Here is an 18,353-nt window from a genome sequence, read left to right on the forward strand (position 1 = left end):
ATATTGGTATGACAGGCTCGGAGAGCCTGGAAGAACTCCTTTGAGGCTTTGTCGCCAACCTCCAACCAGTGGAGACGGGCTTTGATTTGAGCTCCTTGGGCAGCATAGTTATCAATAATTTGCTTTTCATGGCGAAGCTTGGCAAGTTGAAGTTGAAGATCCACATCAAAGGGGTTGAAGGTGAGCGCTTCAGAGGCTTTTTTGAGGGCAAGGGTGTTGGCTTCATAAGATCATTTTCTAAAAATTGCCAGCTGACGCCCGTAGATGCGCAAAAAACGAGCCGTTCTGGTAATGGCATCATTCCACCATTGAATCCAACCTCGATGGGAATGTGGACGTGGTTCCAAATTCCAGACACGTTGTATGTGGGAGATGGTGGAGGCATGCAATAGCACAGACGTGTTGAGGAAGAATTGAGACTTAACCACTTTGGGGACAGCTATTTGCCAAGAAATGCCAAAATAAATGGGATAGTGGTCTGACAACATCACATCTGTCAGGGGAATGACAGGTAGATCACGATCTTCAGAAAAATAAAAAAATGATTGTGCCGAGATCATAGCACGATCAAGACATTTCAATATGCGGTCAGGACCGGCTCAAAAATTGGACCAAGTGTGCCAAGCCCCATTATCATGACGGCGCCTAGTATTGGGATCAAAGAGGCCCAATTTATGACGCATGTAAAACTAGGCTTCTCTTTCCCCAGCTGTCCAACGGAAAGGCAGAATGCCATCTTTGTCAGAGGCCACTTCAACCATATTGAAGTCCCCACACAAGACCCAAGCAGCTGGTGGCAGGTTGTCAGCAAGCCAAACTTACATTTGCGCCCTTTCCACAGCATCATTGGAGGCATAAACATTAATGACTCCAAAAGAATGATTGTTAATGGAAAGCAAAAGCCAAATAATACGGTGTGTGGGGTCAGAACCATGCGAAATAATAGCAGAATGAAGGCGAGGTGACAAGAGAGTAACTACACCACCTCGGCCAGCTTCATGCTGAGAAGAAAACATGACGCTATCCTGCCAAATGACGCGGCATGCAGCAGAAAGCATGAAACCAGAAATCTTAACTTCTTGCAGGCAAAGAAAATCTAAATTCCCAAGTCTATGACGGGTATCTCGGACATAGAACTTTTTGGGGAGGTCTGTAAGACCTCGAACATTCCAAGAGAGGAAGTTCATGAAAACTCTTCCATATCATCCTCGTCCTCGAGAGAGGAGTAACTATTCTGCAAAAAGGTAGAAACCGGGTGAAAGTCAGACGGGAAATCCTCTGGACTTACAGCCTGCTGTTTGACCCCTGATATCTCCGCACGTCTAGGAGGACCGCGAGAACGCCTTGTTGCTGGTGGTACTATGGAAGAGACTGCAAGAGGAGAACGAGCCCCAGCCAATGACGAGGTCCTGGCGGCTGCCTTAATCCCCTGCGAGCTAGCAGGGTTTGAAACTTGCGAAATCGAAACAAGTGCAATAGAAGCCGTTGGCGTCTCCACGCTAGCAGGCGCTGACACTTCGGTGGAAGCAGGAGGAATCTCGGTAACTGCCGCATAGGATGGCTTGGGGGCCAAAGGATTCAAGGCAGGCTTGCCTTTGCGCCAAACAGTAACCCATTCTTCTTTTTTTCCTTCGACCTGCTTGACAGGCGTCGCTTTAGGCTGGGGTTTGACCCTAGGCGTGGCCAAAGGGCAATCCCTGATCTTGTGTTTCGCAGACTGGCACCTATAACAGGTGTTAGGTAGGTTCAAGTAAAGCACCTTCTGTGCGAAGGTTTGAGCGCCAATTTGAATTTCCACAGAATCTTTGAGATCTTTAGAAAGATCATTTTCAATGCAAACACGCTGCTGAGGGCGAGCATTAAAAAATTTCTCTAGCTCCTTGGTAACAACTTTGCCAAGGGCTTGGGCAATTGACTCAATAAAAGGCCAGCAGGGCAAGGGTAGACCTGGGAATTCGACCCAAACAGGAACCCTAAGCTTTTTATCGTCCGAGACAGAGAAGTCTCGGGACCATTTTTGAAAAACAAGAAGAGAGGAACGCACAGACCAAGGGCCGTTGGTAAAAACTGCTTCAGCTTGCGACGGGTTAGCAAAGCGAAATAAAAAAAAATCTTTGGTAAGGTTTTGCACAGCGTCAAGGCGGACGCCATGAGGAGTCCAGCTTTTGTTGACCCATTCTCTGAGCATAGCTTTAGGGGGAGTCCTACCAACAAAATACCCTATCAAGGTATGTTGTTCTAACCAGTCACATGCAGCATCAAATTCTTGCAAAGGAAGGACAATATTAGGATTACCTCGTGGAAAACCTTCGGGACAAACTTGCGCGGGCGTTTGTTCGGTGGCGGCGCCATGGCAGTGTGAGGCAGCAACGTGAACACCAGAAACAATTGGTTCACCGCTGGCTGAAGCCATTATATCCTAACCTAAAGCTCCCGTAGTAAATGCGGTATGACAAGTGCCGATAGAAGGAGAGTGCAAGCGAAAGGCCGTATGCAAAAAAGACTGAAAGTTCGCATGAAGCAAGAAAACCCTAGCAAAGCGAAAAAACTCAGACCCTCATAACTTTAAAATTCAAATTAATAACTTTTTAGATTTTCCTATATAAACAACGATTGCTACTAAAAAATACTCCCGTACATTTTATGTTCAGAAATCTGCCTATAATTTAGTCGTCTCGAGTCCTAAATTTCTTGGCCAAGGCATGTGACAAAACTGGTCCGACCTCTTGCATGGTAGCAGCATGCGAGGGAAAACAAGTTAAAGAAAAGATGGCCAATTGGCTCTCTTGACTCATCATATTAGGATAAGTAGCATCCATAACTGGAACGTTTACACGTGTGAAAAGCCGCCAATTCTGTGGAAAAAGTGCCATGTTGGCGAAAGTTTTTCAGAAATGCTACGTGGAACAAGTAACTGTGTCCGCGAAAGATCTGCTTGGAATGCCACGCGGAATATGTTACGTTCAATTGGCCCGGACTCTGACTTGGTACATTTTCAAAGAGCCTCTCAGCTGGCCTCAAGACAAACCCATCAGGTTTTGTGGGTTTCTTATTGGAGACACGTAAGGGATTTCTGAGTCTTGGGTTTTCTTCCGCATCAGCCCCATTCAATTGGAAACAGCAGTGCATGAAACTTTTGCCCTCTTGCTGGTTGATGTAAATGTGGTCTCTGAGGCGGCTTCGACCGGAAGATCCGATGACTAATTTTTAGCACTTTATTTCTTCTCTGGCTATTGCAACCATGGTAGATTCTACAGAGAAGAATGAAAGGAGAGCGATGGCTTTAGGGAGGAATAAAAGAAGGTCAAGTTCTTTGCCATCTGCTGATTTTAGAGGGAGTAATTGTGAGCTTGTGAAAATTGAGCTGGATGCAGCCTATACACTAGCAGAGTTTGCTCAGGTGGTTCATAGAAATGGTGAAGGACGTTTAATAAAGCAATGGGGAAGGAAGGGGAGGAGGAGGAAATCCTACAAGTCTGGTTCACCGAGTCACAGGTCAACTTCACAACTTACTGTTACAGTTAAGGAAGAGTGCCAGTCAGTAATTGCAGAGAGTCTGTTGGAAATATACTCGACTGCTCGACAAACAGCCAAGGTAGGTTTATACTGGTTTCTCTTGAATAAGTACGAGGGTGGATAGATGGTGCTAGTGTGTAGCTTTTAGGTATTTGTGCTACTTTCCCAAGATTTTCAAAGTGGGTTTTGTTTGAAATAGTGAATTCGATGGGAATTGATCTTGCAAATACCAAAACTCTATTTAGTTTGACCTATATAGTTTTTGGGTGGAAGTGCGTATTGCTTTGTAAACCTGATTCGGTGAGAATTGAGAAGAATCAAATTCGTTGGCAATTTACTTCAATATATCTAATTTTTAAATACTAGGTTATCAAATTTGTAAGACGTTTTGATTTGAGATCTATATTTAGAAATGTTTTTCTTGCTTTGAGTTTATTGCCCATCTTGTGAAGCTGGAGTAGATTCACCCTGGCCACCCTGCCCCTGCAGAATGGTTTATGTAAATTGTACATGTTCTCTCCATACCCTTTCCCAGTCAATTTGTAGGTTTGATGAAGGTCCTTCTGAAGGTTGGGGTAGTTGCTCTGTATGAAGCAAAAATATGTAGGCAAAATATAGGGAATGCCTTCTTGTCTGTGCAAACTGGAGATTCAAATTTGATTGCAAGCATTCCATAACCTTTTATGACAATAAGACAGTCCAAGAATGAAAACATTATATAGTTCTGGGAGAGGTAAGTAGCACATGACGAGAGCGGTTCTCGCATCCTCCTTATTACTGACATTTTAGTTTTTAATTAGGTCCATCATTATCAGGAAAGAACTCTGATCTTATTTGCTTGTTTTTGTTGGTTTGATGATCCAATTTTGGATGCTAAATAGGTTGTACATTACCCTCTGTAGCATCATAAGTACTGATCATCTTATATCTTCTACTGCATTTATTCTGATCAACTTGCATGCTGACATGTTCTTGCTACCAGGGTTTTGCTGCTGAGAAAGAAGAATCAAATGGAAAACCCCCAAATGCATGCCATTTTGTTCAGCCAAAAAATGTAAAACTTGAGGCAATCTATGATACACTAAATGTGCAACCTAAAATATCAATTCTTGTATCTCAGCCTGGGAACAAGCTTAGAAAGCCTTTTACAGAGGTATTAAAATCTCTGAGCTGTCTTGGAACTATCGTTTTAGTTCTATTTTAGCAGGAGTAACAGTTTTTTGCTTTGAAAATTTGTAGCGTCATATATGATTTGCTTATTGGCAGATTGAGAAAGAAGCTCGAAGACTTCGTAGGGTTCAAGCAAATAGGGAATCGGCAAGGAAGACGATACGTCGAAAGCAGGTAAATACTGATGCTACCTATTTTTCAAGGAATGAGAAGTCATGGCAAATGCTTATGGTGTAAAAAACTTAGTCGCTTATTACTAATAATATTCTAATGCAGCTGTTATTTAGCCATTTCATTCCCTTGTCTTTAGGACAGTCGCAAATTAACTGGATGTACTCATGGAAGGTCCTTGCAAGGTTTTTAAAACATGCTCATGTATTTAGAAACAATCTAATTAGAAGAATTTATTTTTCTATGTAATAAGCCTGTAGTTTTGTATCCCAAAATGGCAAGAAGCAGTGGGCGGAAGTTGGGTAGTGAGGGACTGGGAAGCACATTGCAGGATGGAGGGGGGACAATACAGGAGCCCAAGTTTCAATTAATTTTATGTGAACTCAGTACACTGTGTTTTTATTAAATTGGACTTGCATCCACACTTAACCAGAATAAAGGGGACTAATAGATGGAATACATTAGTTCGGATTCAATCCGAATTGGAATAAATGGACATGATTTTGCTACCCCGATAGAACGTAGAAGATTGACATATGGAGGTTCTTCACCTCCCTATGGATCTATATGATGGCTGGGCACTCAACAGAGAAATGTATTGGCAAAAGTAGCCTAAGTATTAAAAGGTTTCCTTAGGGACTCATTTGGAATGTATGAACACTATTTTCATCTTTCCAATGGCATTTTCCTTGTGGAATGAGTAAACATATCACAGCCGAAGTTTTTAAAGATTGTAATTCTTTTCTGAAAGGCTTATAATCAAGAGTTCAACATAGATAATCTCGAATTCATTTTGTCAATACAAACCATATATGTCAAAAGAAGTTGATTGATTGGTTGAGTATGTCGAATCTCACTCACTAATATAGAAAATTAAGCATTTGTCTTTAGGACATTTTATGGTTCTCAATTGGCTTGCATATAAAGAAAATATCTTTGTCATGTGTTTTTTTGCATACCCAATTGGAAATTTTGCTGATAGATAACCATTTGGCTGAATTAGTCCTTAAATCTTTCCAAGTGTATGCTTTATATAATTACTACTGTTCATATGGCACATTTTTTATGGAAATGCATATCATTGCATAAGATCAGCTTAGCACTCCTGAAATAAATTTGTCTAGCTAAATGGATAGTGTTAATGCAGACTTCAATCCTAATGTAAAACTGCTTTGTTGGGCTCCTTGATCACCAATTGTGAATGTTCCTTGGGGATCGAGTATATCTCCACGAAGCATTTCCTAGGATGCTTGGATCTCTCCTTTGCATATCATTGGAACACAAATAGGTTCACTTCTTGTTCTGAAAGGTGAGCTGACTGATGGGATTATATTTCTTTGTTGCAATGGAATAGAGATTATTATGTAATCTAGGTAAATAATATAATAAATTGTGATTTTGGCAATAAACATTAGAATTAAAAAAGATCAGACACACCAAGCTAGATTGGGGACAGAGATGCATCAAAAAGAACTTGGATCTGACACGGGTGAAAGGCGGAAGGTGTCTAGAATTGATAGAGATGAGCTAGAATGCAGCCATGAGTTTTTGAAGTGTTGTCTCATAGAAGTTTGATTTGGATTAATAGAATAGGGGCAACATCTTCCTTAGTCCAGAGTTTTTCTCTTATTCAAAGTCTGTTGCAACCTGTCATAGAATGCTCTGCACCTTCGTACAATGTTTGTACAACTTTTATTGTTGGAACTTGAGCCTTCACTATGAAAAGTGGGGATGAATGGTTGTGCTATATAGGGCTTGCAAAAGCCAAATCCCATGCTGTTCCCAGTCCCACCTTGACAACAACTACGATGATGAAAAAGAGTGTTAGTTCTAGTGAGAATAGAGGCTAAATAATAATGGAAATGCTGAAATAACAAGTTACCTCAATTATGAAACCCTTGGCATGGAATCTTACACAAGGCTTCATGTCAATGGAATGGAATCCTGCAACATGTTAGTGCATGCTTTCACCATGGAGAAACACAATGTATTTTATCATTATTGCTGTAACAAAGTTGTATGCTTTTGAATGCCTTTTTCCTTAAATGTAGATCTGAAATTGAATTTTGTTAAGACATGATAGCGTTGGTCAGAATTCAAGGACAAATCAAATGGAAAACTGTATGCATATGCATGTGTATGAATGTATACCAGTTGACCATGTGAACTGATATACATACTTACACACATATAGATAGACATCAAATTATCCTGCCATAAACTTCTTTTGAGATCATCCTTGTACTAATCTGATCAAATCAAGTATGAAAATCTGATTATATCTTTCTCTTAGATCAGGCTGCTTATCCCTGATCATTATGGATCTTGTGTGCTTCAGTATGGATTGAGTAAATGATCCACTTCACATAACAGATCGGAGGCTGTAGATGATTATCGCTTAGCATGAAATCACCTTAACATATTAGCATGCCTGATAACACTCGGGTCTTTTGGTTAATTAACAGACACATCTGCCCTTAACATGCCTCTTGGTTACCATATATATAATGACCGATCACATGAGAAAAGACATCAAAATACATATATGTATTCTCTCTCCAGATCGGTAATTGCGGAACTGTCCATTACATATTAGACACTCAGATTTATATCTCTGTCCTTAAGATACAAACAAAGTTAGTATTCTGTCCTTCAGATATTGCCACATCAGTCTGGAAGTCTGATCATACATTTAATAACAGTTACAAATTGCTTGATTATGTTTGATTGAACTTCATTTAGGAGATTTGGTTGATAGGGACTTGAAATGAAAGAGGGAGTTGTGTTTAGATGCAACTTAAACCTTTTCAAATTTAATTTTCAGAGAGGGTTGATTTTGGAGGACAAATTCATGATATTTTAAAGCTGGCATTCATCTTTCAAACTTTAAGCTCTAATTTCTTGGACAGGGATGCCTATTGCCCCAGTCTTGCCAAAATGAGCCTCAAAAAAGGTCACGAATAGTGAAATGCACCAAGTTTATGCAAACAGTCTTGAAATTGAGCCCTATGAAGCAAATTACCAAAGTGGGTCCAAACTTAGTGTGAAATTGTAAGGGTATACAATTCACAACAATATATTTAGCCCCCAGTTTAGCAGGAGTATGAACTTACACTCATAATCTTCATGAAGTATAGAGAAGCCAAAGATTCTTTCATCAAGATATTGGAGAGATAGGACAACTCTAACTTTGGCGTGGCCGTAGCCCCCAAGACCTAAGATCTTATCAATCTACAATATCAAGATAAAATGCAAGTACAAAGTGAGCAATATGATCAACATTGGGAACACACTTCGAGCATGCATATAGTATGGCATCTAGAGTAGTAAAATCTGCTTTTTCTCACTAGAAGCCATATCGACAAAGAGAATGCATGACATCTAGGACAAAATAAGATCTGTGAATACTTATGAGGAGTTATATAACAACATACAAAGCATGCCCTTTAGGACTAGTAAGATCCTCAATTGCTTACTAAGAGCCATGTTCACAAGAAGTTACATGGCTTGTAAGTTTTGTTATGTGAGGGGGCGCATGGACAAGTGGAGGCCTCAAAACTAGAAAGTTGTGTTATGCTAGGTGAGCTTCATGCAAACAGCAATTAGAAGGCCTAGCAAAAACCTCTTATTGCTGGGTAGTCTTGATAGGATTTGCAAAGGGTGCTACGATAGAATTAAAATGTTTGTGGTGTATGCAAAAAGTAAAATGCATAGCGGAATTCACGCCTCCACCTTAAAGTAATTGTGTAGGCCAACTTGGGGCAAGTTCTTTTAAGATGGTATATATTGAACATGAAGCATGTTGCAATGATGAAACACCCCCAACACAAAAAAAATTGAGGCGATATCACATAAAAACAAGAGAATGCAAGAGAATAGAAGGGATCCAAATATATGGGGCTTGCATACGCATAAGATAAATTATGTACATCAATATGATTTTTGAAATGACCTCATCCCCAAAATTTAGTAGAACTATGAGTACAAAGAAGGAAGATCACATGAGAAGAAACAAAGGACTATTGGAAAAGATTAAAAATGCCTCGTCCCTTAAAGGCAACACAAAAACATCTTTATGACAAAACATATAGATGACAAATAGAAGAACACCACAATTGTGCTTAGTTGCTTTGTATCCTTGTGCCAATGGAGCATCAAGGGCCATCCCAAGAGAGCGTAACAAACAATATACATGCCAAACAACACATCATAGGGAATCACATTCCATGCAAGCAAACACACAAAGAGCAAGACATACAACACGTGAGCTAGTCTATCACAATCATCTGCCTCCCATCTTTCTCATTATTAAAAAGATATGGCAAGCATGAGACAACACAAAAACACCTTAATGACAAAACATATCTACGAAAAATAGAAGAATGCCACTACTGAGCTCAGTCGCTTTGTATCCTTGTGCCGACAGAGCATCAAGGGTCATCCAAAGAGAGCTTAACAAAAAATATACATGCCAACAACACATCATAGGGAATCACATCCCATGCAAGAAAACACACAAACAGAAAGCCATACAACAGATGGGAGCTAGTCTATCACAAATCATCTACTTCCCATCTTTCTCATTATTAAAAAGAGATGGCAAGCAAGATGCTAAAGAAGACAACACAAAAACACCTTTATAACAAAACATATATACGACAAATAGAAGAATGCCACAATTGGGCTCAGTTTCTTTGTATCCTTGTGCCAATGGAGCATCAAGGGTCATACAAAGAAAGCTCAACAAACAATATACATGCCAATCAACACATCATAGGGAATCACATTCCATGTAAGCAAACACACAAAGAGAAAGACACACAACACATGTGAGTTGGTATATCACAAATCATCTGCCTCCCATCTTTCTCATTATAAAAAAGAGATGGCAAGCAAGATGCTAGAGGGGTTACGACTAGTACAATACAAGGAGTTATGTCTAGTTCAAACATAGACAACTCCCTAAGGAAGGATCACTGTGTGTATCACTAGAAGCCAAAGTCGATGCTTTAGAAAATATCAAGGATACCACATGAACCTTTTTAACAGTTTTAACCTTGTCATCCAAATAATCATCCAAATTTATTACCATAGGAGGTGCAATAGGAGAAGAATCCCTTGGAAACAACTACTTCAACTTTCGACTAGGTTGGGCAAGGATCATCTTTTGGAGTGGTTGAAGGTAACATAGTTGATGGGTGGGGAAAATCAACATCCAATTGCTTAGTTAAAGACTCACTTCTCATAGAAAGCTCACAAGAAATGCACAATCTCTTTTATGGCGTTTTCTTGCACTATGATTTCATCAGTTACAATTTATAGATTTTGTAAGAGGTTAGGTATCATTCATCATCGATTCCTTTTCTTCTTTTGCTCTAGAACCAAAAGGAAGAATGAAAGGAACCTCTAAAGGTTGAGACATAGAGGAGGAGGTCTAGATAATGCTGGTTGTTTGCCTTAGTGAAACTTTATAGGATGGTGGATGTGTAGCCACAACATGCATAGTAGACACTCTAGGAAGGGAAAGGATTCTCAGTCCAAGATGTGGCTCACTCATTATCTATGGTGTAGGAAGAGTTACTTCAATATCCTTAGACATCATAAAGTCCTTAGGCAAGTAGTTGCAGTGGACCCTGAGGAACTACCTAACTCAACTATTCTCTTGGCTTTAAATTTTTGGTAGGAAAGGAACAAAGAGTCTTTGTGAGGTCGAAGAGGTTGAGTTTGATGAGGCCAAAAGTAGTCAAGTATTAAGTTTTCACACCCAGGCAAGGGCTGAAACCTACTATGAAATATAGTATGCATTTGTCCTCCAAATGGTAATTTTATACTCTTATGGACTATGGAAGGGATTGCTTATATGGAGGTGAGCGAAGGATGGCCTAAATTCACACCTTTTAAATAATGTATCGTATCAATTAATGTTATTTCAGGTTAAATATTATTTTGAAAATGCTGTAGAAACAGATTAACAAGTTGTGAAAAATAGTTTATTGAATTACTAGGCAAAGAACAAAATCAATCTAAAGTTATTTTTAATGATCTAGGAAAAGTTAAAACATTTTGCAAGAAGAGCATCCTCAAGAATAAAATTGCTTCTTAAAGAGGTAAAAGCCACCACATAAGTGCTACAGTCACCTTTCTTATTATATTTCTCAAAATGTGGCACCTCTGTGTGTTGTGTTGTGGTAGTCTTAAGGATGGTATGTGAAAGTGGGCTAACTATACAATATGATGGAAGAATTGGTTGGGATTGGATTTGGCTTATGTCGGCTGATTATTATTGTAATTATGACTATTTTGCAACAATTGGTTAATGATGAAATCAAAAGATGAATTGGTTTGTGAGAAATTGGAATGTGAAGGTGGGTTGGAATTGTATGTAGGTGGAGGGGTATTATGACAAGTAAGTGTAAAATTGTGGTAAGTGAGAGGTGGAGAAAGTAGGTGGGTATTTTGGGAAACAAAAAGGGAGAGTGGAGGAAGGTGGAACACGGGTGTATTAGTTAATAGGATGAGACCCAAGAGTAACATGAGTGGCATTGCTATTTATGATAAGTAAGTGTAAAATTGTGGTAAGTGAGAGGTGGAGAAAGTAGGTGGGTATTTTGGGAAACAAAAAGGGAGAGTGGAGGAAGGTGGAACACGGGTGTATTAGTTAATAGGATGAGACCCAAGAGTAACATGAATGGGATTGCTATTTTGTAAGGCAGTAGACATGATAGAATAGGTGAATATAGGAATACAAGGTATTACTGTGAGTATCAGTACATACATCTCCATTTGGTTTTGAGGAGCCACGTATCCAAGTACTAATTATGATAAGTGTAAAATTGTGGTAAGTGAGAGGTGGAGAAAGTAGGTGGGTATTTTGAGAAACAAAAAGGGAGAGTGGAGGAAGGTGGAACACGGGTGCATTAGTTAATAGGATGAGACCCAAGAGTAACATGAGTGGCATTGTTAATTTGTAAGGCAGTAGACATGATAGAATAAGTGAATATAGAAATACAAGGTATTTCTGTGAGTATCAATACATACATCTCCATTTGGTTTTGAGGAGCCACATATCCAAGTACTAATGCGCAACTAGCTATGATTAGTGTTTTCATTTACTATGTGAGCTATGCTACGTAGAATATCCACACCATACAAATCACCTTGTATCAATTTTCTTAGATTCATAATCAAGGGGATAGCCTCTACAGCCAAGTGTTCTGTACTCATAAATTATTGAAAACCTTCCAATTCCTTGTCCAACTTCTTCTATTGTTTGTTAGACACTTGTGTAGGGTCATCCTCATCATGGGAATCATCAGAGGAATTATTTTGAGGTATATTAGGCAAGCTATGTGTTTGCTAATGGATTGCTCTGCTAAGTGTAGGGTCTTAGGCAAGCCATGTGTTTGATTAATGGAAAATTGCTCTTCTAAGTTTCTTGATGGGAACAAGTCAACATGCAACTTAGGCTTACCACCTTTACAAGCGAAAGCATGTGAAGTTATCAGACTCAGAATAGTGGATTATGAAACTCATAAACAAGTGTAAGCTCCAAAAATACACACTTTCTCCTTGAAAGCAATAGAAGAAAGAGAGAAGAAGAAAATGAATTTTTGTTTATATTTTTAGTGTTCTGGTTTATCCCACAAGATTTATTGCAAGTTTAATACGGAATGATACTGATTCAATTAATTAACGAATCGATTGAGTGATATTCAATGACAATGATATGATTACTTTACCAATAAATTGACAATTATAATAACAATGATGTGATTAATCAACCGATAAATTGAATGACATGAGAGCAGTGATGTGATAACTATTTAATTAAATGCACATACATAAGCAATAAATTTCAGGAATGGTTGCATCTATATGTGGAAGTAAAACAGATCTATGCTTTGAAATCAAAAAAGTATGCAAGTGCAAGACACGTTGGGTTCACCAAAATGAAATGGTGGAAAATGAAGGCATAGGCCTATTGATGTAAATTAAGATATCAAAATCCTTTTCATTTTATTGGAATGCCAATAGGTTCAGCTATAGTTCTAATAGGAGAGCTGAAGTGCAATAAACTGAGATTGTTAAGAAATCTAGGCTAATTATAGCAAAAATGCAGTAAAGTTTAAAACACTAGCATTACATAAATATAACAAACACAACAAGCCAGATGTACAACAAGATACAAAAAAAACCTGGATTTGGAAATTGGAGCTGAAAGTGCCAAACATGGTGCAAGGTGTCCTAGTCTGAAGGTGTCAAGAACTAATAGAGTTGAGATGGAATAGAGACCAAAGGTTCTGAAGTGTTGTCTCCCAAAAGTTTGACTCAGAATAGTAGGATAAGGGAACCCTCCTTAGTCTAAGGTTTTTCCTTGTTGAATTTTTTCACATGTAATAGTCTGACAAGACTAAACACTAATAGAAATGCTGAAATAACAAATTACTTCAACTGTGAAAGCCGTGGCATGGAATCACATACAAGGATTGATGTAGATGTTTGTTGGTAAAAGTAGGTAACATTTGTTAGTGTGTCTAAAGGGATAGGTTGTTGGCAAATATGTTCATACACAAATGGAGGTAAGTAGCTTTTCTTTTCATTAACAAATGCACAAATGACATATAAAACAACCCCTGTGGTCTTTTTAGTGGTCACTTTTAGGGTTGGAGGGGCAAACAGACCTAAGTTGGCAAAATATCTTTACGAAAAAGTCAATAAAAATGACATTTTCAGTTAATTCACCCCAAATTCGTTTTGGGTTCCTCTGTCCAAATCAAGAGTATTCCAAATTTGTCCAAAATTCTTATAGGGTCCCTTTGAGAGAATTTTGAGTGAATTTACTCGACTGTGGCAGAATTTTGAGTGAATTTGAACTAAATCTGACTTTGTAGTGAACCAAATTTCAAAAGAGACTTTGTAAATTAGAATACTAATCATTATTTTTTGTAAGAGACTTTGTTGGGATTTCAATTTGATGAAAATTCCAAACAAAGGTGGAGATTCTGATCAGCATCAAGTACAATTCTAACATGGATTTACAACCTGATCTTTTGGAAAATCCCTAACAATGGCCTGAATTCCAACCTCCTCCAAGGCATCTGGTTAAACAAGTCTTTGATTTTCGCTCCATCTTTTTAAGGCATTCCTAACACTTGATGGAAATCCGACATCCATTGGAAGAAAATCCTAAAACAAGGCTGATTTCCAAATGGCTTGATGAAAAAAGTCCCGACTTATAGTAAAATTTCATGCTGCTTTTGGACAAAATCGCTAACTCCTAGTGGAATATTGACCTGCCTCAAGATAAAATTGCAGACAAACAGTGGATTTCCAAATTGATTGTGGAAGCCCTATGTGTAATAATATTTCTCAAGGTGAATTCCTAATGAGGGTCTGAATTCTGACCCCTCATAGGATTAATTTGCAAATTGATTTAGTCACTCCCATTAAGAGTGGAAATTCAAATTGTTTATGAGTTCAGAGAGGGAGAATTGTTAAATTAAATTGTTTAAATGCTACCATTGGGGAAGGAGAGTTGTTGAATAATTGGTTTAAAATTTAAAGGACTATACAAGGTCGGCATTTTTAATCCACTGGGTCTAGTTTTTGATGAGATGGGTACAATAAACATCAGATGAAGGCATTGCTACATCAATTCAACCACAAATCTCATCTGGTCATAAGCAGACCAGAGCAAGTGCACATGTAATCTCGAGGCAAATTTGTAAATAAAGTCAGGAATAAATGACAGACATCTGTCATTGGAAGAACAGAAATCAGTCATTAAAAGGCAAAACATAGAATAATGAAGTGCAAAAATCAGAGATAATGATCTGTAAAACATCATGGTGTAAAATTTTTAAGATGTGATGTATATGGGCGTGAAAGGGCGGAGGTAAAAATCAAGTTCACTTAAGTTTAAAAATGCATAACAGAAATCAGAAGTAAAATTGCCAATTGAAAGTTGAAATCATGTTCTTCAGAAAAGATGTTTTATTACAAAATATTTCAAGCCTTTGCATTTTTTTATTTATAAACTCAAGTGTTTCTCTTGTTTTGCAAGGATGGGTGCATGGAGGTGAAGTGGAGATGATTGTAGGGGGTGATGATCAAGTGCATGCACTAAGGAGAGTTCAAGGACAAGGCCTGAAAGAGAGATCATTGCAACATCAAAAGTGACATGAAGTAAAGGAACATCACAGCTTCAACAATGTTGGGGGAAAGGATTATGAGATGCCTTGCAAAATGATTGGATGTCACCATAAAGAAGGCACCATTGATACAATGATCTTTGTTGTGTATCCATATTTGTTGGAAACCTCAACCAAGGATGATGATCGAATTGCAACTACACACATCTCATGGAAAAAGGGATGTCGGAATGCAAACTATGTTTGAAGATAAAATGATTGCATGGAGGATGATGGTGAATAAACAATGCACATGTTAGCATCAAGACTAGCCAAGATTGGGCAAAAATCAGTACTGAAGAATATACTGCCTGGGATGCTAAATAACTGATTCCAATTTCATCATCATATTTGTTCTCTTGACCCCCTTCTGAAAATTTGTTTTCACCATTCTCTTCATCAACAAGGATTAGTGAACTCATCACAAGGTGCATCATGAAAATCATTAGTCTTAGTAGCATCACTAGATAAATCTGAAATTGGACATGAAAATCCTCTTGCTTAGTAGCTGCACACATAACTAAAGAAATATCCAGAAGGTCTTCATGCTCCATGGTATTCTCTTCATCATTCTTTGTTGCATTAACCTCCTCAAAGTCCAAGAAAGTTTTCAATTTCATTCACATTATTTGAGCACCTTGTTGACCAACTCATAAGCAGATTTAGAAGCATCTCGTTCTTGCCTTGAAATGACTAATAACATATGTGCATAAGGTTTTGGATCATTAATTGACATAACCATGATAGTCTTCATGGTTGTAATAACATCTTTATCGTGTTATTTCCTAATTATGACCAAGAAATGTTGAAACATGCTATGTATTAAATCATGCAGTCCCAAGTCTAGCATAATATTACCCAATCAGACTCTTGCAAATGTTTTCCATATGGAAGCCCTACTAGAGAAATGATTACTTTCGATTCCCCAAGATGTTGGAGCCATCAACGATTAGCTCAAGTACCTCCTCCTTGTGTTATCTCCATAAGGTTCTTGAGGTGCTAAAATACTTGTGATCTCCATCAAATAAGTAGCAACCAATAACCTTATCTCACCATCTAAATGCCTTAATCACCTGTGTTGACTCAAATGAGTTGGTATAGATAAGATAAGATAATTTTAGTAATGTCCAACAAGAGACCACAAAGAGGGTCTAAGGGAAAGCTAGAACATAACAGTAGAAGCTAGTTAACAATGGGAACACCAAATGATGCCTAGGAAAAAGTAGAACAAAGCAGAAATAAGAGATAGAGGGTGCCGCTGCCAACAAGCTAGATGCGCCCCGCTATGGAGAAGAAATTCCAAACTGAAGGATATGACCTAGGATGAGAGGAAGCCCTATACTATCTCTCAGATTTGCTAGAAGTGGAGAGTTGTTGCTGCATGTAACTCCTACGAGGCCTCAGTGACCTGATGTGCCTAGAGGTAGGGAGACCAAGTGACCGCTTGGTACCCCAAGCCGGAGAGACCATTGAGAAGGAGGTGATGGGCCGACCTTTGGTCTGTCTTGAGGGAGACTAAATCTATAAGGTGTGATCCCAAAGCCTTGTGGTCTTCTAAAGATAAAGGGCTAGGCACTGTTGATCAGTGTACTCGAAGTAGGATGAGAGAAACTGACATCCTTGGAATAGATAGTAGACCCTCCCTCTGATCTCACCATAAATGGAGCGATAGAAGATAAAATGTGTCTCTGTCTCAGGCTCCCCCTATGTCACAAAGATGACAAATAAGATCCTCCCTATCAATTTGGTGGTTTGCTTGAATACGAAGCCAATGAGGTCCCACCTTGAAAGATCCTAAGGAGATGCACAGTGCGTGTGTCCAACGCTGAGAGAGTTATGAAGACCACACAATGACCCCATCTTGTATATCAAGAATTTTCTCTACATAGAATGCAATCCTTGACTGTAGCCCTCCTGGGGGGGACAACTTGAGTCATACATATATATTGCTTTTAGGTGTCTATCCTGATGTGCCTGTTCAACTACTAACGTGAAGGGAGGATATGAGTGGGGGCATCCAACGGGTACTAGTAAAGAGGACAAGCAAGAGATATTTGCAATGAATTTGGAGGTGATTGCTCTACAATGCTCAAACATCCTTGTAACTGGATCAAAGACATGAGAAGATTTTTCCTTGTTTGCAATTCCAAACTAAGTTTTCTACCTTTCTCATAAAGAACTTTGGCCAACTCCAATCTATCATTTGATGCCAATTTAAAAATGAAAATCATTTTTTGAATTTCTCAACAGTGGCAGGAAATTTTGAGCTCTAATGCCTCTGTAATGACTACACTTGATTTTCTTTTTCGCTTTTGAAATAATTAAAGTAAGATATAACTAATTTTGAATGTTAGCTTCATATCACCTTCATGCACATTAAACCCATATATGCAAATGTTCTCATGGACAAACTAATTGGATGACTGGGGGACGTCCATGCTAACACACTTAGAACAATAACATGAAATAACATGAGATTCCAACTATCTAGATTCATGTGGGTTTGCAACCATTGCCACTTTATTAGAACAATTAGGAAATGATTTTGCAATTATTTAAATGAGTGGAGGTTTGCCACCATTGCCGCTGAAATAAATGCTTATAATATGCAACTAGTGTAAAAATTACAATGCAAATCAAACTAGATATACCCAAGTAGTGAAAACCAATGGCAAACACGAAACTCACATATCTAGTTGTTGATATTGGAAAATAAGGGACATGAGGGTTGTCTAACCCTAGCCGCCCAAACCAAACACTCCCAACAAGTATGAATGGTTAGAAAAATACCAGTAGATATGTGAAGGACTTTGATAAAAATCTCAATCAGCTCTAGAAATAATCTCCAACACTGCGACTTTGACAATTGAAGGAGAAGATATCAAACACCATTGAAGCTTAGGTATGATATCTGTATGAAATCAACAAGTTATCAGTATGGCCTACATACTTACATGAATATAATATTATAAAGCTAATTTCAGAAATATATAAATATAACAAAAAGGAGTATCAATCCGAACTCACAACTTAAATTTCCAATTAATATGTAGATATAAACTTAAAAGTAAAAATCATAATTGAGGAGTGTCCAAGGAAAAAACAGCTGAAAGGGAGGTTGAAGATAGAGACAGGAATGTAATCATGGAAAAATTTCTAAAGGCAGTGGAAGAAAAAACATAATCCATATAAAATGTTTCATCGAATAATGGAATTGAGTGTAATCCACATAAACCAATTTCAGGGAATAAAGAAATCAACTATCTTTATAATTTGTTTTGAAGGAATAATGGAATTGACAATCTC

At 38.3% G+C, this 18,353-nt stretch overlaps 1 protein-coding gene across 2 annotated transcripts in view; it reads left to right on the forward strand.

Annotated features, from left to right (window-relative positions):
- Positions 1-2,693: 2,693 nt before the first annotated feature.
- Positions 2,694-18,353, forward strand: part of LOC149556436 (Basic-leucine zipper (bZIP) transcription factor family protein) — a 34,552-nt gene continuing 18,892 nt past the window's right edge. The window contains exons 1-3 of one of the 2 annotated variants that reach the window (XM_089830746.1): positions 2,694-3,595; positions 4,499-4,669; positions 4,783-4,860. In XM_089830746.1, the coding sequence (XP_089686872.1) occupies positions 3,242-3,595; positions 4,499-4,669; positions 4,783-4,860 (603 nt within the window). In that variant the 5' untranslated portion in view covers positions 2,694-3,241. The remainder of the gene's footprint in view (positions 3,596-4,498; positions 4,670-4,782; positions 4,861-18,353) is intronic. The other variant, XM_089830747.1, reaches the window with a different exon arrangement.

The sequence above is a fragment of the Cupressus sempervirens genome, chromosome 5, assembly GCF_028749045.1.
Source record: "Cupressus sempervirens isolate cs-2001-9-10 chromosome 5, ASM2874904v1, whole genome shotgun sequence".
NCBI classification, from domain to species: Eukaryota; Viridiplantae; Streptophyta; class Pinopsida; order Cupressales; family Cupressaceae; genus Cupressus; species Cupressus sempervirens.